Source organism: Bicyclus anynana, chromosome 5 (genome assembly GCF_947172395.1).
Source record: "Bicyclus anynana chromosome 5, ilBicAnyn1.1, whole genome shotgun sequence".
NCBI classification, from domain to species: Eukaryota; Metazoa; Arthropoda; class Insecta; order Lepidoptera; family Nymphalidae; genus Bicyclus; species Bicyclus anynana.
In genome coordinates, this window is record NC_069087.1 from 17,470,068 (window position 1) to 17,492,797 (window position 22,730).

General features: G+C 37.8%; 1 protein-coding gene across 2 annotated transcripts in view; it reads left to right on the plus strand.

Moving 5' to 3' along the window:
* The window catches only part of LOC112051118 (integrin alpha-PS2), a 121,173-nt gene that overhangs the window by 37,842 nt on the left and 60,601 nt on the right, over nucleotides 1-22,730 (plus strand). For both annotated transcript variants that reach the window (XM_024089621.2, XM_024089637.2), the window contains exon 2: nucleotides 2,228-2,388. In XM_024089621.2, the coding sequence (XP_023945389.2) occupies nucleotides 2,228-2,388 (161 nt within the window). The remainder of the gene's footprint in view (nucleotides 1-2,227; nucleotides 2,389-22,730) is intronic.

The window sequence follows — 22,730 nt, forward strand, 5'->3', positions numbered from 1 at the left end:
CAAAATTTGTTCACTACTAAGGTATCTTACTGTAGGTGAACACATTTTACTGTACCTATCCCTTTGACGGTGGTGACACTGCAATCTACAGCGAATAGAAAGAAAAAAAATGCATTTAATAATATTTAGTGTCATAAACAGTTCATCATAATATGATTAATAATGACTTTCTGTGATTACATTAAAGAAGAAATTGTAATAATTTAATATATAATATACAATATTATTATTATTTTTTTTATAGAGAAAGAATACAATAAGGAACTTAAGCTAGTGGCTCAAGTATGCCTCTCTGACAGAGAGTTACATATTTGTGCCTTTTCCCGTGGAGACCCTTTGGCCATGGAGTCGCAGTGCCAAAAAATTTTACCGTATCATTTCACCGCGGCTAGTTGCCTCGACTGGTGACAGAAGGGCTCATTTTTTGCGCAAAGGATCAGCCTGGCTGTCCAGCGCGGAAATGCCGCCAGTATTCTGGCCACCATTCCACGTGGGCATGATTTGTATAGTTATTACAATATTAATTAATATTATATCATATTAAATTACTAATTAATAATGTATGTTAAAACTGTTTTATTATAATGATATGATGTTAACAAATCAACCAATTAGCTTCGCTAAGGTGTGTCTTCTGTAAATAGTCCCCTCTTCCGGTTCCCGATATAGCACCGTCACCTCCCGACGCGAGCAACATAGTCTGTCGTTTGTCGTATAGACATAGAGATTTGTGTCCTTTTTTATCGTAGGAGGATATCCTCATGGTATGACATCCAGGTAGTCTGGATGACGATTTTCGATAGGACTCCCTACGGACTAAAATTTACATTCACCGACCATCCGTCCCGGTACCAATATGAACATACTTCGGGAAGGGGTTGTCTTTTCTATAGATATCGTATAACGTGAAATATGATAAGGTACCTTCTAGGCAAGTGCGTTCCAATGTTAGCTGGATCTTTGCTGACCACCATGATTGCAGCCAAGTGCTCACTTACAAAATGTAATTAAGATCTTAAAGTATTAAATAAAAGTATTACATTGACAAAAATCATTTTTGATATAAGGATCGACGGTTAATTCAACCGTCTAATACATTGCTCACGCTCCAAAGGTCAATAATAACATTACGTAATCATTCAACGTGTGTCTTAACTTCACAACATCAACAATTTTCATCTCAACGTAAGTCTACGTGAGTCAGTAACATACAAATACAATTTGGCGAGCTCGGCGCGAGTCGGGGAGTGAACCCGGGCTATTTGCGTGCTGGCCGAACGCCAGCCACTGAGATTGTTTGACCTTATTCATTTCATCATTGCTGCGGAGCACGGAGATACATTACGTATTGCTGTGGTTATTGCTTTCTGAGTGCTGGAGAGGAAGCGAGAGTATCTCCGTTTATGATTAGTAGTCTGCAGATGTGGTGTGACTATTCAAATAAACCTAACGGTTATTAGTGTTTTCTTCCTTCTTTATCATTGCCAGAGGGACATTACAGTTGCCCATGATTTTGAGTAAATGCTACTTACCTAAAATCATGGCCATCTATAAAAATTGTAACATAACACCAATTGTGTGTACTTCATACAATGCAAAGATAAACCAACTACTTAACACATCTAATGTGCATCAACGAAATTTCGTTGAAATAAGAAGTATACATTCGAATCGAAAATATCGCTTTCTCTTTCGTTTTATTCCAACGAAACAGTGAGCTATATTGAGGTGAATGAAAGAATTTGATAAGTTCCACGAAGATGATTATTATCGTAGACGAACGTCTAAAATGATAATGAATAGATAGTGATCAATATTGTAAACTCTAAACGTGTCTTAGCGTCACGCAGGCTTTCTTTTTGACTCACTGGATATTTTTCCTCGTTATTGTCTCCTTTGAGCCGTGATAGCTCAGTGGATATAACCTCTGCCTCCAATTGCGGAAGGTGTGGGCTCGAATCCTGTCTGGGGCATGCACTTTAAGTTGTGTGCATTTTAAGAAATTAAATATCACGTTTCTCAAACGGTGAAGGAAAAACATCGTAAGGAAACCTCAACATACCAGAGAATTTTCTTAATTCTCTGCGTGTGTGAAGTTTGCCAATGCGTACTGGGCCAGCGTGGTGGCCTAACCCCTAAAAGAAGACTCGAGCTGATTATTACGATTGTCCCTTTGTGAAAGCCTGACAAAAATGTTGCTTAGTAATGAAATGTTTGTTTCCTGCAGGATCCTGGTGGGAGCTCCAGAAGACGACCCGTACAATGAGTTCACGGTGAAGCGGCCCGGCGCCGTGTACCGCTGTCAGCCCGGCCGGCGCGGGTACCCCTCCGAGGACATCGTCAACCCGCTGCAGATGTGCTCCATCATGGAGTTCGACAAGAATCGCAGTAAGTGTAGTACCTAGTGACATCCGGAAAAGTAATTGCAAACGAGCAAGCGGTTCACTAAGCTCTCATTCGCACGAGAGGTTTTTAACGGACGTTAAAAAAAAACGTTCAGATACAACAAAAACAGTCTCAAGATATGTTCACACGACAGCGTTTTCAAAACACAAACACGCTTTTTATCGAGCAGTGTTGCATTTTCAATTTTGGGTATTGGAAATAGACCATGAATTTAATTAAGAACGTTATTAAAAGCGCAAACGCTGGGAACCTATTTTTTTTTAACTCTTGTGCGAATGAGGCCTTAATAATCAATGACCATTACCTGTTTATCTAGCATGCAGCAATGATAGGTACCTATGTCTTTACTTATTTATTATATTTATTGACGACAAATAGCAGCAGAGCTGTTCCATTCACATTTTTTTCGCCCCATCGCTATGGTAGAGAATGCGATATTTCCGATTGCTCCGTTATTGGTCGACATTTGTCTTTCTCTCGTTTCGAGACTTGTCGTGGTGCATTTCTTAGGCCTCCTAAAAATGTTTTTTTTTATGGCTTAAATAGCAAACGAGCAAACGGGTCACCTGATGTCAAGTGATAAATGACCATCAGCAGCACTGCAGGCTGATTCACTAACTTTGACTTGATACTAGTTGACATAAATGAAATTGAGATTATATGTAACAAAATGTCAGCAGGTGCCTATTGACAACCCTTCGTGGATATCATACAGAAGGTAGATGACATTTCTCAGTTGATTGAGTTGATGTTTATTTTAATAGGTTGTTAACAAATACCAAATTAGTAAATAAGCCAGCGGGGTTGGGATACTACCGTATTTGCTATTTGAGGGATTAGTTTATCTGCCCTTTATACTAACACCAATCACCATACGTATTATTACTAGTACTTTAGCTATCACTATCAGAATCTATTCTCCCTACTTAATTTTATAATATAATTTATTTACTAGGCTGTAAATAATAATAAAACTAGCTATGAGTTGAGAAAAGCCCCTAACAAACCTAGGTTCTTCAATCATTGATTTTAAATCTCTTACAAGCGATATCTGTAATGTACTGCCAATGATCCCACATTCATATAAAAGATGGAATACTGTGTGTTATTCTGTCGTGGAGTGTCTCATGGGCTGAGAGCCTGCGGTAGTCACACTTACCTCAGGTTATGTACGCTATATGTTAGTCAGCTTGTGTTCCTACCATAGGTAAGTACAGTAGCAGTAGTTTCAATGGTCCAGAACCTCAACCATCCAAGTATAAAGTAAGTTAATAAATATTTATTTTTCTCCACATTATAAAAGCAATCATGGCGCCAGCCACTTAGATTCATGAAAATCCTTCAAAATTAAATATATATTTAAGGGTTTCTAGCATTAATATTATTAAGGGTTTTAATATCTTTGATATATCAGGAGGAATCCTCCTTATCCCGTAAATATTAAAATTGTTCAAAACTTGGACCCTTGAAATCTACCTTCTAAAGCAATAACGCTCCAAACTCTATAATTGGCTACCTTACTTAGCTATGGTAGGAGCATGGGCTATCAAACATTCATCATCATCATCATTAACAACCCATGTTCGGCTCACTGTTGAGCACAAGTCTCCTCTCAAAATAAGAGGGGTTAGACCTTAGTCCACCATGCTGGCCCAATGCAGATTGGCAGACTTCACACACGTAGAGAGTTAAGAAAATTATCACGTATTCGGGTTTCCGCACGATTCCTTCACTGCTTGAGACACGTGATATTTAATTTCTTAAAATGCACACAACTGAAAAGTTGGACCGGATTCGAACCTACACCCTCCGAATCGAAGGCAGAGGTCATGAACACTGGGCTATCACGTCTCTTATCAAACAATAGCTGACGCCGCGTGGTTTCATCCGCGTGGTTGACGTTGCCGTAGGAATACGGGGATAATATATAGCCTATAACCTTCCTCGATAAATGGGCTATCTAACACTGAAAGAATTTTTCAAATCGGACCAGAAGTACCTGAGATTAGCTCGTTCAATCAAACAAAAAAATAAAAAAATTCTTTAGCTGTGTAATATTAGTATACATAGATTAAGCATTCCTAAAATAGGGTGTGTCTAGCCGTCACAGGCTCTCGTTGTATCAGCTCCCGCGCGTGACGGGCGTGCGCACGCGCGTCTGATTTATATCGTGCCCGCGCCGCCGCTTTGTTGTGGGCAGACGGATGCCATATAATATGTCACAGGATAAAGCCGGGAGAAATGCTTGCGCGCTGTTACTCTTCGCTATAGCGGCGTATCTGCCCTTTATCGGAAGATTACATTTGTCAAGCTGTTGTTTGTATATTTTATAAGAAGCTTCTGCAATATCTGAAATTACCCTAATTAATATACCTATAGTGCAATGTGCATTTTTTAATTTAAAAAAATAAAAATATATTAATCGGACGAATTGAGAAACCTCCTCCTTTTTTCGAAGTCGGTTAAAAATTATTAAGAACACGATCGATTTGTGTTTCATGTTATTCGGTAATTTTTCAAGTTGACAATCTTTATAATGTAACTTAAAACGGGGTAAAAAAATTGGTGTAAGCTTACCATTTTTTTCGCAGACGAAGCCGCAAACGTTCGGTAGAGTACCTACTACCTAGTAAATCGATAAATAATGTAGAGACTATTGATCGATTGATATTGATTATAGTTATAATTCTGTCAGAGATAATACATATTATATTATAGCAATTTGTTTTTATTTATTTAATAGAAGAATATAATTTAAATGCAATTTGCAGCAATGGTGTTGCTTTACTACTAAAATTATCGCAATAAAGTTTCTACAAACAATTTTGCGGTCCGCTTTCGTAGCAGCTTCCTATGACAGTGTTGCTCAAAGTTTGCCATATTCTATTATACAATGTTATAACTGTATAAGATTTATATTACAAGATATGTCATAAGGAAATAAAAGTATTGGATAGAATAGAAGATATTTTTTTGAAGTAATACCACATTTTATATGTTTTTAAAACTTTTAGTATGTCAAGATACATAATAAAACTTAGATAAACGGATAATTTCTTGAATTAGTACGGCTTGGCATCGCTTTCAAAGTGATCATAAGATAGGACATAGGGAACAAAGTAATAAAATTCCTCGGTTTTGTACTTTAATCTAACTACCGTGAAATCATTCGAATATTTTATTTTATAACGACTAGACAGCACTGCTATAAAACTATATCCTTTCTGTAAGGATTTAAAATTTCAGTCTGTGGTTTAAAATTAACAATTAATACAAAATTTATTGCGAATTATATTATATCTAGCCTATACCTTTCTGTATATCCATTTTAAGAGTTGTTGGTTGATATCAAAATTGGGTCGATTAGCAATTATGAATAACCCACAGCTGAGACGCATAATTCATTTGGGAGCCAGTGTCCATTAATGCTATCCTGGTGGCATTTACTGGGTACAGTGCGCTGTGGTCTGTTAATGAAATAATAGTTGGTTTGTAATTAGCGTGTATCGCAGATTAGTGGGCCGCGCGCGTGTGTGTGGGCGTGGGATGGTGGGCGCGCAGCAAATACGCTGCGGATTACGCAATTACGTGCTTGTTGGATTTGATACAACTGGTTGTTTTTGGAGTGAATTAATGTTAGATTTCGAACACAGCATATAATTAAATATGCAAATTATTAATATAAAAAATGTAGTAAATTAATACAGTTTGATTCTGTTTTCAATAAAATTGACTTTGAAAGTATTATACCAACCATAATAGTAGTTGTCTGGGTTTTAACCGACTTCCAAGTCAAAAAGGAGTTTTTTTTGTTTGACTGTATTTTTTTGTAGTCTGCCGTCTATGCCTAACATGAGCAAACGACGTCTATCGTGAAGATAAATACAAATGTCAACCAATAGCGGCGCCATCGGAAGTATCGCGATCCATTGCGTCGGGACGAAAGACAAGAGACTAGAACTACTTCGCAACCATTAGTCAACATTTTGTCTATTTTTCTTCTTGAGGTAATATGTTTACATGCATCGCATGCTAGGCCTATGAAATTTTAACGAAAAATAAGCAAACGAAGTCATAGATAAATTTTATTTAAGACTACGTTTGCTTTTTTTATTTTTGGATTCAAATAGAGATAGACTGTACCTACCCCCGGTATCTGTGAAAAACAGAATTTCGCGCGAACGGCGTCCGCTAGTAATCAAAAGTGTTAAAACATGAAAAGTTGGGTCTTTCATCATCAGTCTGCGGCAGGCGAAAGTGTCTTGTTCCGATAAGTGTTAGCGCGGCGATTGTGTACAGAAGGGACGATTACAATGAGCCTGCGATACCACCGACACTGATAACATACGGAGCAGGGATGGGGATATATTAGCTTATCGACATATTTCACTATTTTTTTAATAGCGACCCATCGAATTACGATAAGTTTCCCTGCTGTCGAGCGTAAAAAGATTCACAGGATTCTATGTCGATGGACATGCAAATTATTTCGCAAAGCAATTAGTTGATTGACTAGATTCGTGAAATATTTTTTTTTAATTAGTAAGTACAACTCTTACTTATACAAATAACCAAAAACTTAGACCCGATCATAATGGGTGTTTGATTAAATGACATCGGAGGATTTTCAATGATAATTATAAAGCAAACGATAGCTTTAGCTTTAGCTTACAGCTTTTTAAAGTTAAAACAGTTCTAAGCATCAATAGGCTAACTTTTTATGAAAAGTATCGATACATAGTCGATATTTTATCGAAAAGATACTTGGCTTTCACTATTTATTTGCATGTTCATAATATCGGTGTTATCTCCGTCTATCGGCTATCTTCTTGTACAATGGAGCCGCTCGCCACCGTGAGACGCGATTGTTGAACTGAAGCGAAATTCGAAAAGTTATCGTAAACTTATCGTATTTTATAGGGTTCTAATAATAGAGCCGTGATAGCCCAGTGGATATGACCTCTGCCTCCGATTCCGGATTTCCGGTGTGGGTTCGAATCCGGTCCGGGGCATGCACCTCCAACTTTGCAGTTGTGTGCATTTTATGAAATTAAATATCACGTGTCTCAAACGGTGAAACATCGTGAGGAAACCTGCATACAATTTTCTTAATTCTTTGCGTGTGTGAAGTCTGCCAATCCGGATTGGGCAGCGTGGTGGACTATTGGCCTAATCCCTTTCATTCTGAGAGGAGACTCGCGCTCAGCAGTGAGCCGAATATGGGTTGATATTGATGAATAATAGGAAGAACGTAAGTCTTGTTGAAAAGTATTGTCAATTTTATGTCTGCCAGCAATCTTTTTCTCTGTTACAATTGATTTTGCTTTGATTTTAAAATAAAAGGTTCTAGGTTCTCAGGCCAATGTAGGATTTTCTGCATTCTGTATCAACTTAGTAGTAGATTACACGTCTTGTAGGTTCCGCTTTCGCGTTCGCTGCGGCACTGATTTTTCTGTATTTCCTCTGGTGCGTTACAAGGTTTTTTTACACACAACTTCTTCAATATTTACAAGGTCAATTGACCTCGTACCGCAGCGAACGTGTTAAGTTAGCCCGCTACCATCTTAGATTGCATCGCCACTTCACATAAGATGAGATGGACCCTTCAAACCTGCTGCCTCCCAAAACTACCACGGTCTAAATACCAAAGTTACTTAAATCTACTTACAGAATATTACGTAGAATAGTACTTACAGAATAGTAAGAGTTAACAAACTTTCTAGCTATACAAAACGACGAAGCTCTAGTTACCACAGGCTCTCAATCAGTGGCGTGCATAGGGTTGTTGATCAGGGTATGCACTAGTAAGACAATTTAACTAAACTGGGCAAATGTGCATGGGATAAGCATAAACAAAGCATTTGTTAGGGTATGCAGTACTTTAATGCATGTATGAAGTGTACGCCGCTACTCTCAATGTATTTAAACCAGTTATGGTGCCGTCAGCTCTAGTTTGACAGGCGTCAACGGTTTAATGACTAGGTCATCAGCTCGATGTGGAGATGTCAAGGCAAACACCAAGATCCACGGTCAACAGTAATGTGTAAATCAAAAACACATTAGCATTAACTTGTTCTGATGGTGTTCTTCCTGTATGCACTTTGAGGACATGTTTATTGAAATAATTTATTATTTAATTAAAGACTTGATGACTCAACTGCGTTGTCCCTGCTGGCCTATTCACTAATTTGATCTTTATTAATAACCTATTATAATAAATATTAAATCAAATAATCATCAAGCATTATTCGTATTCCGTAAAGTCCATTTTTAACAAAAATCACAATGTCAACTGAGCAATTCTCTATTCACGGTTGTCAGTTAGCACCGGATGACATTTTTGACCACCTGGCCTATTCACTATCAACTATCTATTCTGTTTTTATTATCAACCTATTAAAATAAACATCAAGCCTGCTGTAATATCCATTTTGATCAGTTAGTATTAAATAAATAGGGAATAGAAAATCACGTGACATAAGAATTACTAATAATAACGTATATGTCCACTAATATACCCTGAGGTCGTAACTTGACTTCTCTCATCTCTTCTCTATCTGATTTCTCTTGCTTTTCCATTCTCATCAATACTTTCACACAAGTTCATAAGTAGGTACTCTTAAATTGACCTTTGATGAGAATTTCCTGTATTTGGTCCAGGAACGTTCGCCTTTACCTTCCTCTTCCAACATTTCACCCTCGCCTTATTAAACGTTTTTTTAGTCTCCTTCTCCATCCATCCTATTTATGTGCCCACGCCACCATCTAAGATACGATTTTGCTCTGCCACAGAATGTTTATAGATGATGGTTTTCACTTACCATTAGATAGGTCATCTGCTTGGTCCATTATTACCTACTATGAAAAAATACATTTTACAATACTTATCAACAATATGCAAGGGACAATCTACTTGGTAGTAGTTCGACCTACATAACCTCAATTACCAAATCGCTTAGATAGTAAATTAGTACACCAGTTATTAAATTCATTTACGTGGGATCGCGATTCGTGGGCGTGGGCGCGCGGCGCGTGGGTTCGATTCCCGACCGATCACTGTTGTCATTGACGGGTATTTTAAAACAATTTTCTCACTTTTTTGATTGCCACCGCCATCTTGTGAATACTTTTATTGTTATTTATTGACACAAATAGTACGGTTTTTATTGGTTGATTGAATTTAATAAGCATGTAAGATCGATTTGTGGGGACTTTGTAACGTAGAGTTCACGATAAGAAATTTTTGTACAATCTACACAGAATAAAGAATTTCCAGAATGAAATTCGAGAATTTCCGATGAAACGCTATTTTTCTTGAATAATATTGAAATATACTTATGCGACGCTTCGTGTCGTACTGACTCGAGAATGTATTTGTTTTTCAATTTTGTATTTGAAACAGCTACGACACCGTCGTGTTCCGTGCGCTCTGTCTGCCTATTTATTTTTAATCTATGACAATCTACTTGTCGTTAGTATCTTTAAAACAGAAAAAATAAACACCAACCAACCAAGTCCTTAAGTTTCTTGATCAGAACTAAAAACTGATTTTGACCAGAACTTTTCGTGACACAGGATATGATTAAGAACATACATACATACATATTATATTAATATTTGTATTTTTAAAAATAATTATCTGTACAGTAAGTTTAACAACATTTTTAATTAAATTTTTTTTATGCTTGTTTGTTTGTTATTTTTTTAATGAGACAACATTTCCGTTTCCTACAATAAATAATAAGTAGGTAGTACAAATTATTTTTTACCGTTCCACCTTCGCATTGGGTTACGTAAATAATAAAAATACTTTGCATTGTCGATGGTCGCGCAAATCGCGGCGCGTGGGCGCTAGGTGGCGCTAATGGGCGGCTTCCGGTGTGAACTTGACATCTTGTTCCACACTCTGTCACGCTAGTGTACTATATACTTACTATATACTACTAAGGCTGTCATAAATAAAAATACGACTACTAGTTGTGCCCTGCGGTTTCAATCGTATAATAATTTCGAATAGGTTCATACCTAATGCTGGCAACCCACCGTCCCATAAGCCCTCATGCCTGTACTAACGGCTTGACATCCGATAAAACTAATTGTGTGTTGTAGCGATCTACCAACACACTTAGGTAAGTATTGGATGGTGGGTGGCTAGCATAACAATTATTTTATTACTCAATTTATCCAAACAAATAAAACGCTATGATGTCAAGGACTAACTAATTAAATTACTCAATGCATGTAAAATGATCTAATTTGCCCCAGTTGTGGTTGAAAATGATAACCTCACATTACCTTCACCGATTTAGTTCACCTGAGAGAACCTGACTTAACTTCTCACAACTTGAGCGCGTTACCAACTGAGTCGTGAGGCCAAAATTTGTATAATTTATTTATCTTAACCCGCCCGCCATTCCGCATTTGAGTAGTGTGGTGAAATTTCCGTTTCCTATAAGGATGTAAGCCTGGTTTTACATCTTGGTAGTTATCATTATCATCATCAGCCGATGTACGTCCACAGCTGGACATAGGCCTCTTGCTCGGTCTTGAGCCGCCAGTATCCAGCGGCTCCCTGCAACCCGCTTGATGTCCTCGGTCCACCTAGTGCGGGGTCGCCATTCCAGTACCTTGGGATCCCAACGTCCTTCGGCTCTTCGAACTATGTGGCCTGCTCATTACCACTTCAGCTTCGCGACACGCTGAGCTTTGTCAGTGACTTTGTTCGTCTGCGGATCTCCTCATTTCTGATTCGATCACGCAGAGAAACTACAAGCATAGCTCGCTCCATCGCCCGCTGAGTGATTTTGAGCCTTCTAATAAGGCCTATAGTTAGCGAGTCTCGGATGCGTAGGTCATCACTGATCGAAGACTTTCGACTTCAGGCACTGAGGAATTTTGGACGTTTTTATGGAAGTAGGCTTGTCAAATAAAAGTACAGTCCGACATTGTCTCAGTTGGTAACGTGTTTCTATATGTATAAATATAATATTAACTTCACAGGGTTGTCCTTCGTTATACCTTATTATCTGGTCGTTGAAGTAGAATTTGAATGAGTTTTTTTGGCGTTTCAACACAAGTCAATTAACACATTTACAATCTCGAAGGAAACACGTTTTGGCAAAACTAGTATCCGAGCTGTACTTGGACCGGTTGTGTTAGACTTAGTGACGTCATTGTGTTTGCTTATTCTTTAAATATTTCGCCAAGGTTCAAATGCTTACCATATCATAAGTGTTTATATTACTGCGCAGAATTTAAACAAAAAGAAACATTAAAACTTGTTACTTAAGGTTGTATTTGGCCAGATCTTGTCGTTTCGCATTTCTGCAAACGACAGGATTTTGTGTGTGATGAGTTATAAATATTATTAACCTCTACCAAAATGAATCTATTTACACATTACGAATACATTCCTGTTAGAATGATGGCTATAGTGATAATAGCTTAACGATTCGGATTAAACTTGCTGCACCTATTCTTAGCATAGGTCACATAGGCTGGTAGCTGCGTCTTTAAAGAGAGAATGAAAAAAGAAAAAAATACGGGTAATGTTATTTTTTTTAATTATCATATCAGGTGAGGTATTTATGGTCAAGATAAATAGTGGAATTCGAATTTGGATAAAATCAAAATAGAGCCCTATTGGTAAAGCGTTATAAAGTTGAGCTTATAGCAAAAAGTAGAGCTAATTCAACTTGTAGCTTGTATAGCTCAGTGTTTTTTGTTTTCTTCATATTTTTAACGCTTGTCACATGTTGTACTTTTCCAAGGTGCTAAAATCCATATAAATACATAGTTTTAACGGCTTAGGTAACAAAAAGAAAGACAGTTTGGCATTTATAATCCTATGTATTTTATCACCGAAAGCAGCCATAAAAAATCTCATTAGCAACGTGTAACAATGTAATTTAGTACCGAGCGGAGTATGTATGAAAAGGGGTATAATTTAAGATCTACAAACAATTCATCTTGTATGTTTGTGTCGAGGCTCTGTTGTCGGAATGATGCGGAGAGAGTGGAGTGGAGCAGAGCCAAGTACAGTGGAGCAGAGCCAAGTAGAGTGGAGCGGAGTAGAGTGGAGTGGAGCGGAGTGGAGTGGAGTGGCGGTTGATTGGGCGCATTGAGTCCGAGTTGAAAACAGAAACATTAACGCTTCGTGCGTTGATAAAACATAAATCAATGGACCGCATCGACTGTCTGTGGGGTGACCATCTTGTCTTTAATCCTTATATGATAATTAAAATTAAAATTTTATAACTTGGTTCTTCTTCTTCACCTATATTTATTGCTAGATATTTTAGACAAAGAAATGTTTTTTTCCTATTTTAAGTAATCATATTTGGAACACAAACTACCTACTAACTTACACGAGGTACCTTAACGCAATGACATGAAATTGCATCCATACCATTTTGAATGACATTTAAGCAACAACAAAAATGCTAAAAAGCAACTGTTTACAGAGTTTTATTTTAAATAGCGGGATGCTCGTAACTTCGTCCACGTAAAATTTAGGGGATAAGCAACCAAGAACTTTTCGGAGATAGAAAGTAGACTATATGTTGTTATATATAGGATAGGATAATAGCCTCTTTTATCCTAGCCTGGACTAACGGACAGACAGTCAAACATTTAAAAAAAGCTTGTTTATGTTTTGGTATCGTGTAAATAACATTAAGGACTTAAGACGACTTTAAAATCATAGACAGACACTATATTATTTATATACATTGATAATTATTATTACACGTTGTTTGTTGAACAATATTCGGCTTCCTTTTTTATATACATTTAATTGTAAATACATATTTTATGAAATCTCTGTAAGGAATTGGTCGCTTGGTCACCCTACAGTTCCATAGCGCCACATATTAGGGTCGACTTTGATGCGCTCGCACTCCTCCAGAAGCGTCATTTATTCCGATTTCATGCGCGAACGCAGGGTCAATGACCTCTTCACATATGTTACTCTTACAAGTGCACATTTGTTCGAACCCTGATTTCTTTATTGGCATTGCGAGACGCGACCCTGCTCTGGCGCTTGATTAAGTGACTTATCGCTATGACTTGAATGTTGTCTGTCATGCATTGCTCTCGGCTGTACGACTTATCTATACATCAACCACATCAAGGTCTTTATTGTATTGCTGTGGTATTTATAATGTATATTTTACAATACAATTCTGTACCGCAAAAGGTAGAGATCTTTGAAGGGCTCACTTTGGGGTAAGTCTGTCTATTTTTCTGTACGTTTGTCTCTGTGTCTTCTACGCTTGACTAAGACCCTTTTTCTTTATACAAGCGTAAAATAATTCAGTTGAATTTTATAATATAAAAATTTGCAGATCAGAAATCCTTGAAAAACCTGATTGGAAGTCTATTATGTTTTTTTTAGTTAACAGTCAAACGATAAGAGACGAAGTGAGGACAACTGATGAAAAAAGCCAAATTGCACACTTAACGAATACACGGTACCTACTCGAAAATTAATCTGCTATTTGACTCAGTTTGGTTTGAATATTTGCTGGACAAGAAGGATTTGTATTCCATCTTTGCAACTCTCATGGGAATAAAATGGTCGCAGTGGTTTCCCGTTGCCTTCTGCGCTAGGTCTTTTAGGGTTTATTTGGAACCCAAGGTCACTTACGGCCTCTTCTGATTTACCGTTTTCTCCTTACTCCCCTATTCCTATTTAATTACAACGTCGCTTGTTACCAATTTCCGCTACCCACGTCGAACATTTGCCCAAACGTTATCCAAACACGAGTCACGTGCTAATAAATAAACACGACAACTCAACAAACGACGACCAAATACTGCAAGTGCTTGGCCAAATATTGGTGCAGAGCCAAATTTGAGCGAACTCGTCGAAAACGTCGAGTGGTCAAATGCTAACAATTTGTACGTTCGTCGAGAGCCGCCATTCCCGCCAATATTTAATGAGTAATTGAATACAGAAGAGCAAAATAACTGAACATTTTTATTGGGTACCTATTTGTGTTTGTGTTGTTTTAGGCTCCGCTTCGTTTTCAAGTGTGTTTGGATTTGGGAAGGGCTGATAGAGAGTTTTATTTAAAAAGAAGTACTTGTAGTCTAGTGGCATCGGATAGCATGAATTTGTTTTTGATTTAACTTTTTTGTAGGCGATAGTACTTATTCAGTCTTTCACTTTCAAATTAAATGAAAAGCTGCTGATGGGAAATTAATCTATACTAATATTATAAAGAGGTAAAGTTTGTAAATTTGTAAGTTTGTAAGTTTGTAAGTTTGTAACAATTTTTTGAAATTGGGTAATCTTCGGAACTACTGGACCGATTTTAAAAATTCTTTCACCAGTAGAATGCTACGTTATCGGGGAGTGCTATAGGCTATATTTTATATTTCTATCATATATAACTACTGAGATATCGCGGGTTTTCTCTTACAGGTCAGACCGAAAAACTTACTTATTCGCATGCGCTGCCTCAACCATTGCGTATAACTGAAATAAATGTATGGAGGCTTTTTGAACCTTTAAAAGTTCTACAAAAAAGTCCGCGACACCATATATCTATCTTTTATATTTTAGCAGATATAGTACCTTTAGTACTTTAATAAATTATTTAAATTTTAAATTAAGGTTTACGTCATTATTTACACAACTAAACTTAAATCCTTATTAAAATAAATTATTTAATAATCACAAGGATATTATGGAGATAAGATTTGCCCTTTACAGTATGTTAATTAGTTATATAGTTTCGGAGATAATACAAAATTTCTGAAAGTCGCAGAAATGCCGCTATATGACGCCCCGCGGCTTCAATTACGTGGTTCCCGTTCCCGTATAAATATGAGGACCAAACATAGCCTATGACACTCGCAAATAATGTAGCTTTCTATTGGTAAAAGAATTTTCCAAATCGGTCCAGTAGATCCAGAGATTACCCCCGACAACCACACAAACTATACCTCTTTATAGTATTAGCATAGAAGTCGCTTGGGAAATTATAGTCCACCACGCACAAAAGGCTGGACCAATTTTGCTGAGGGTAGGGATAGGATAGAGGTAGGGAAGGGGTAGGATAGAGGTAGGGTAGGGGTAATTTAGGGAAAGTGTAGGGTAGGGTAGGGTAGGGTACGGATAAGGTAAGAGTAGTGTAGGGTAGGGGCAAGGTAGAGGTAGGGGAAGGATATGGAACGTATAGGGTAGGGGAGGAGTAGGATAGGGGTAGGGTAGGGTAGGGGTAGGGTACGGGTAGGGTAGGGTTAGGATAGGGATAAGGTAGGTGTAGGGAAGGGTTAGGGTTAGCGGTAGGGTAGGAGTAAGGTAGGGGTAGGGTAGGGGTAGATTAGGAGTAGGGTAGGATAGGGTATGGATGGGTTACGGGTAGGGTTAGGGTAGGGTAAGGTGGGGGGAGGGCAGGGTTAGCGTTAGCGGTAGGGTAGGAGTAAGGTAGGGGTAGGGTAGGGTAGGGTAGGGTTGGGTAGGTTTACGAGCAGGGTAAGGTAGAGGTAGAGAAGTTTACATCAATTTTTACGCGGACGAAGTCGCGGGCGTCCGCTAGTAAATTATATTAGTAGCAATACTATAAAACGGAGGAGTTAATTTGTACGTTTAGTCTGTTTATATACAAGCTGGAATTATGTATCAATCGCATTGTATATTATGATAAGCAAATCATGAGGAATTACATTGTCTTACATTAAATTAAAGTACCACCAGGTTTGGTCGACCCCCACCCATTCGCTGGATGCAGGCGGCTCAGTATCGTGATGTTTGGAAGTCCCTACAAAAGGCCTATGTCTAGCAGTGGACGTCCATCGGCTGATATAATGATGATAATGATAATGACATTAAAGGCTTCGGGACAAGAATTACATGGGGAAATTTTGTATGAAAGTCCATAGAAGACTTTCGAAGGTGGAATATGGAAAACCTCTATTCCATGCGCCTTTCTAGCTACTTATACCTACTTACATCACGTTATTGTTCCTAAGGTAACAATGAACAGTACCATCCTTGCATCAATCAGACAATAACTGGGCCAATCTCCCCGCACTAAGATCACCTAAATACGTTTGCACAATAATCACATCTCGCTCATTCACATTAAGGGTCATGTTTCTCTAAAGCTAATTACTCTGGTTGCCCTCAGTACAGGATCAATTAGCAACAAGTGGGGCGAAGTCGGGGCCAATTCGTTCAACTCCGAGTGCCTCAATTGAGACCAGATTGATGAGGTCTTATGTTGAGGAAATTATTGACTACACTCGAAAATGGATTGTTTAATGTTATGTTATGACTTCCTTACGGTAGAGCAGTTGAAGTGTTGAAAAGTTCAAGATTCGATTCCTGGCATATACTATAACGAATAAGTTTCAGCCAAACGCATGCGTTTAGTAAGAGTCATCTTAATCAGTATCAGCTTATTTTAAACGGCTCACTAGAGGAACAGTCCTCTCTACTTATAGGAGAGGGGATGAGACCCATCACACTCCTCTAAAGCGGGTTGGCGGGCCTAGGGTTAAAATGTAAAATTCTTTAACAATCACTATCAGACTGCGAGCGACGATTACAAAATTCCGAACTGCTGGCTAAAAATTTTTTTGAAAATTTGTTAAAAAAGAAAAAAAAATGTTAAAAACTACACTATAACCATACATAGTAGTTTATAATATCTATGCCATTTACATTATTATTTCCGTTTGTCTATTGACATTGAACTGTGAAATAGGGCTCCAATGTTTTTAACTAATTATCCATAACAGAAGGGGTTCCACCCTCACAAACTAGTTTAGGCAAAAATACCTTTTATTGTATGAGGAATATGGTTTATATTTGTGTTAACATATTTAGGTATCCCACCTTTCCAAAAGTAAATTGTTATGATTTATCTTTAATGCGTTTTTGTAACACGGAAATAGCATCCACGTCAAGGTATGAACTCTGGAAGGTAATAAAGTTTTCATATTGTCGCCCTATACAAAGTTTCGTAATTTTTAACCGACTTCAAAAAAGGTTTTTCAATTGGACCGTATATATATTTTTTCTTTGGGCAAACATATAAGGTAGGTATATTCTGTGCGGCTTTTTGTCAATACTTTAGAACACAAACATAACTTAAATTACTATCTTTAATTATACTGAGGTGCTGGAATAGCATCAGAAAGCGCAGTGTTGGTCGATCAGGTTGCAGGGAACTGCTGGATGCTGATGGCCCGGGACCGTTGTGCTTGTAAGTACATGCAAAAGGCCTGTGTCCAGCAGTGGACGTCCATCAGCTGATAATGATGATGATGATGAATCGTACAGAGTCAGTTACTTATTAAATTTTAAAAATTAAAAATATCTAAGTTCCTTAGACATTTTTAATGTGTTCTAAAATGAATATTTTCGTAGTATAAAATATTTCTTTTGTAAACAGATATTAAATTGCGTCCCTTTTATCGCATCCTTATATTATGACCTAGCCAAACTTAGTCATTGATAAATATCATGGGCTTACCAGTGAATTGTGGAGTGCCAGTTGCAATGACTCGTCGACAATCTTGAAAATGAAAATGAATTTTATTTTCATTCTCAAGATTGTCAACGACCTTGAAGTTATGGGAAATGCTCCCGAGCACCCTGTATAATAAACGTATACAAAAAATACAATTAAGGGTGAGGAACATATAAAATAAACGATAGGTGAAAAGTATCTTTTGAAGTATTTTTTGGAGTACGTTAGTAATAAAAAAAATAAATAAATAAATATACTTAAACAATACACATCACTATCTAGCCCCAAAGTAAGCATACAGAGTAGCTTGTGTTATGGGTGCTAAGATAGTTGATATTATAATATTAATATACGATTATATACTACATATAAATACTTATATAATGTATAAATACACACACACACTGGAAAACACCCATGCTCATCACACAAATATTTTCCAGTTGTGGGAATCGAACCCACGGCCGTGGATGCAGAAAGCAGGGTCACTACCCACTGCGCCACGCGGCCGTCAGATAGTATAAAGCGTTGTCTTCTCAATATTCGAGACATTTATCCAATTTATTCTGATTGGCAATTGACACAGTATGCACAAAGTGACTGCCATGGCGACATGGTCCTTTTACGGTGTTCGCTGGAGCCGAGCGATGACGTGCGGATGTCGTTGTATCGTTAATTGTTCATACACTGAATAGAAGATGAATAACGATTATTTCAATTATTTCTGATGGCAAGCAATCGAGTCAATAGACCTCAAACACCAAGGTCTTGAGCCGCCAGCATTCAATTGCTCTCTGTAACCTTCTTGATGTCGTCGGTCCAGTGGGAGTTGACCAAAAATGCGCTTTCTGATGCGGGGTCACCGTTCCAGCACTTTGGGACCCCAACGTTTTGACATGACCCAGTGGTATGCGCAGTGGATTTACAAAACGGAGGTCCTGGGTTCGATCCCCGGCTGGGCAGATTGAGATTTTCTTAATTTGTCCAGGTCTGGCTGGTGGGAGGCTTCAGCCGTGGCTAGTTACCACCCTACCGGCAAAGACGTACCGCCAAGCGATTTACAACTCCTCCTAACAAGTTAGTCCGCTTCCATCTTAGACTGCATCATCACTTACCATCAGGTGAGATTGTAGTCAAGGGCTAACTCGTAAAGGAATAAAAAAAAAAAAAAAACGTTCACTCTCTTTAAGCTGTTTATCGCTGTGTTTCGGTCTGAAAATTTTCTCATAGTCAATAGTTTCATTGGAATTAGAACTTTGTTGTTAGAAATCCATCATAACTAACCGCGGAATCTCGTCATTTTGTTTCTTTATTAGGTTCATTTACAATTACTTACAGTTAGCCCCCCTTCGCACGAGAGTTTTTTCAACGGACGATACCACCAACCACTTTGTAGACATGCCATAAGTAAGTTTATCTCTTTCTTCTTCTTTTACTTATGTTAGTGTGTGCAATTGCAACTATTAAACTGAACATTTAGGGGTTATATGACATTTTATTTTGGGGAGTCACGGAAACCGTCTGTTTTTTTGGGATTCGGGTGAAGGGAATGACAGTTACGGGCGTCCACAGGGGTGGCTACCCCTCGTTAAATGGTTAAGACATGCAATCTGTGACATGCACCGTAAATAGGTATGGCATTAGTTAGGCTCTTCCTTATTATTGACTACAAATCCTGTTATATTGAAATATCTATAACTAGGCCCGCGGTTTTACCCGCGCAGTTCCCATTTCCGTAAATATGGGGATAAAATATAGCCTATGACACTCATAAATAACGTGGCTTTCTAGGGGTAAAAGAATTTTCAAAACTAGTACAGTCGATCCAGAGATTACTTACTACAATACCACAAATTTTATTTCTTTATAATATTAGTACAGTAACATCCGATAGCGATCGTTCATCATCATCATCATCATATCACCGATGGACGTCCACTGCAGGACATAGGCCTTTTGTAGAGACTTCCAAACATCACGATACTGAGCCACCTGCATCCAGCGAATCCCTGCGACTCGCTTGATGTCGTCAGTCCACCTGGTGGGGGGTCGGCCAACACTGCGCTTACTAGTGCGGGGTCGCCACTCCAGCACCTTGGGACCTGAGGAAACCTGAGTATGCTTGATTATTCTCCATACATTTACGCACTTGCAAAAAAATAAAAAGATACACAGTAGCGGACTATGTATCTTTTTATTTTGAGTTGGAATTCCTGCTCAATAACTCAATAAATAATAAATCGAGTCAATAGACTCCAAAGAACAAGTTCTTGAGCCGCCAGCATCCAGTTGCTCTTTGTAATCCTCTTGATGTCGTCGGATCACCTAGAGTTGACCAAAAATGCGCTTTCTGATGGGGGGTCACTATTCCAGCACCTTGGGACACCAACGTTCACTCTTTTGAAGCCTATCACGTTTACGTATGTAAAATGAAAATTCTTATTATCCTTGTAACTACGAGTAAATGTAAGTATTTACTTGGCAGAGAACACCGTTACCATGTCCTATACTTACGAATAATTGATAACAATTATGCGCCATCAGATAAGTGCCCAAATTGGGGGCCCATCACGTTAGGGCACATCACTGTACGTCATTGTGCGGTGGGCACGTAATTATCATCCAAAAGGTTATGAAGCTCATGTCGGAATTTAATGTCTCAATCTCAATACAAGATTGATAACTGAAATCATCAATATACAGGATGTGTAAAAATGTACCTTCGCTAATACGTTTTCGTTTGTTTTACTTGCGTGTTTTTAATCCCTGACGCAAAAAGAGGGATGTTAGTCTTTCTGTGGAACCATAGCTTCCGAACGGATGCAGCGATTTCAATATAGTATTTTTGTATTAAAGGTGACTTATGTGCGAGTTTTCTTAGACATGTTTGATGAAAACCGGTTGAGCCGTTTAAAAGTTGTGAGGGGTGAAATTGGGGAAGAAACACCGAATGTCTGCAAATATAATCGAGTGGGGTCTCAAATGGCAGCGCACTGAAAGAGAATATTGATGACTTGATCGAGAGTTTTATTAATAATTTCTAGACTTTCGAGGGTTTTTTTTTTAAATTTTCATTTTTTTTTTAATGGAACAGTGGTAAGGAAAAAAAATTCATCACCAACTATATACATACCTGTATTCCTAGAGAGCTTTGCTCTGAACCAGTCAACATGGGGCAATGGAGTTAACCTACAGATATATTGTCTTTGATATCTGTCAAACTGAAATAGGCACTGCTATTTAATGATTGAATTATCAACATGCTTACATCTAAGCATGTTATTGGTTCTTAATCTTAATTAAACTACCAATAGCCTAAAGCCGTCCTCGATAAATGAGCTATGTAACACTGAAAGAATTTTTCAAATACGCCTAATAGTTCCTGAGATTAGCGCGTTCAAACAAACATATTAACTCTTCAGCTTTATAATAATAGTATAGATTACGATTCTCTTCCTCTTATTTCTCCAAATTGCAATAAATCAGAACAGCCTGTATATCCATTAGGACAGCCATGTTATTGTGTACTTACTCTTTTAATTTCTTACGCGAGAGCGAGATAACGGCAGGAACAATAAAACTGCACTGTAATTTACAAGCGATCGTATAAGGCTTCCCATTAAAGATTCGCGATAAAAATCAAGCCGTACTTGATATAAAAAATACAAGATAAACAGTAGTTTTTTAGACTGCTCCCAGTTTGAAATAAGTGCAGACGAGGTCTAGTACCTAATATTTATAAATACAGCTACGACGATTGATATAAATAACATAAAATATAGAAAAACCTTCGACGACAGCTTGCTATGAAATAAAACACGCCAAGAAAAACGATGTTTAAGGCTTGCTTTGAACAATTTTAGTTTAAATGTTTAGTGAATTCATTTTCAATGCAAAGGATGATAAAATTGCTTTATCAAGAGGATTTACTTTGTTATAAATTGTTAATATGTAATTGTTACGAAATTTTTGTTAAGAGTTTCAAAGGCAATTTTAATTACTGTCATATAGTTAATTTTACCTTTAATATATCGTATTTCAAGTAACTGTTCTGAAAGACAAGTTTAATGGGCGTAGAAGAATATGTTAGACTATAAGTACTATTCTGTTTGCTTACAAACACTTAATATCTATACTAATATTATAAAGCTGAAGAGTTTGTTTGTTTGTTTGATTGAACGCGCTAATCTCAGGAACTACTGGTCTGATTTGAAAAATTCTTTCAGTGTTAGATAGCCCATTTATCGAGGAAGGCTATAGGCTATATAATATCCCCATATTCCTACGAGAACGGGAACCACGCGGGAGAAACCACGTGGCGTCAGCTAGTCTCATATAAAAGTAGGTATAGTGTGTAGATTTAGACGCAACTCGCTATAAAAAAATATGGCGGCGAATCTCGAAGCATATCTTGTATATTTTTTATATCTATGCGTACAGGCTTTCGGGTGGCGCAGAATTGGGACTGCTATACAAACACGGGGCGGGGCTACACAGCGTCTGTACTGCGGCGTCTCTGATTTATTCGGCGCATTGAATTCAGCTCGCGACGTATTTGTCAGTTGCCTTATACGATGTAGCCGTATCGAGGCAGAAGACGTGTATGTATTGGGATGACGTATGGGATGGTACTCGAAACAATAAATAAGTCTGAGGGATTTATTGGTATTTTTTGTTGGTCAGCATCAGTAATTACCATAATGATATTTACCATGTCCATTATGTTATTACATGACATGAAGTTATTTTTATACTAGCGGACGACCGCGACTTCATCCGCGTGGAATTCAGTTTTTCATAAATCCCTCGGAATCCATGAATTTTTCCGGGATAAAAAGT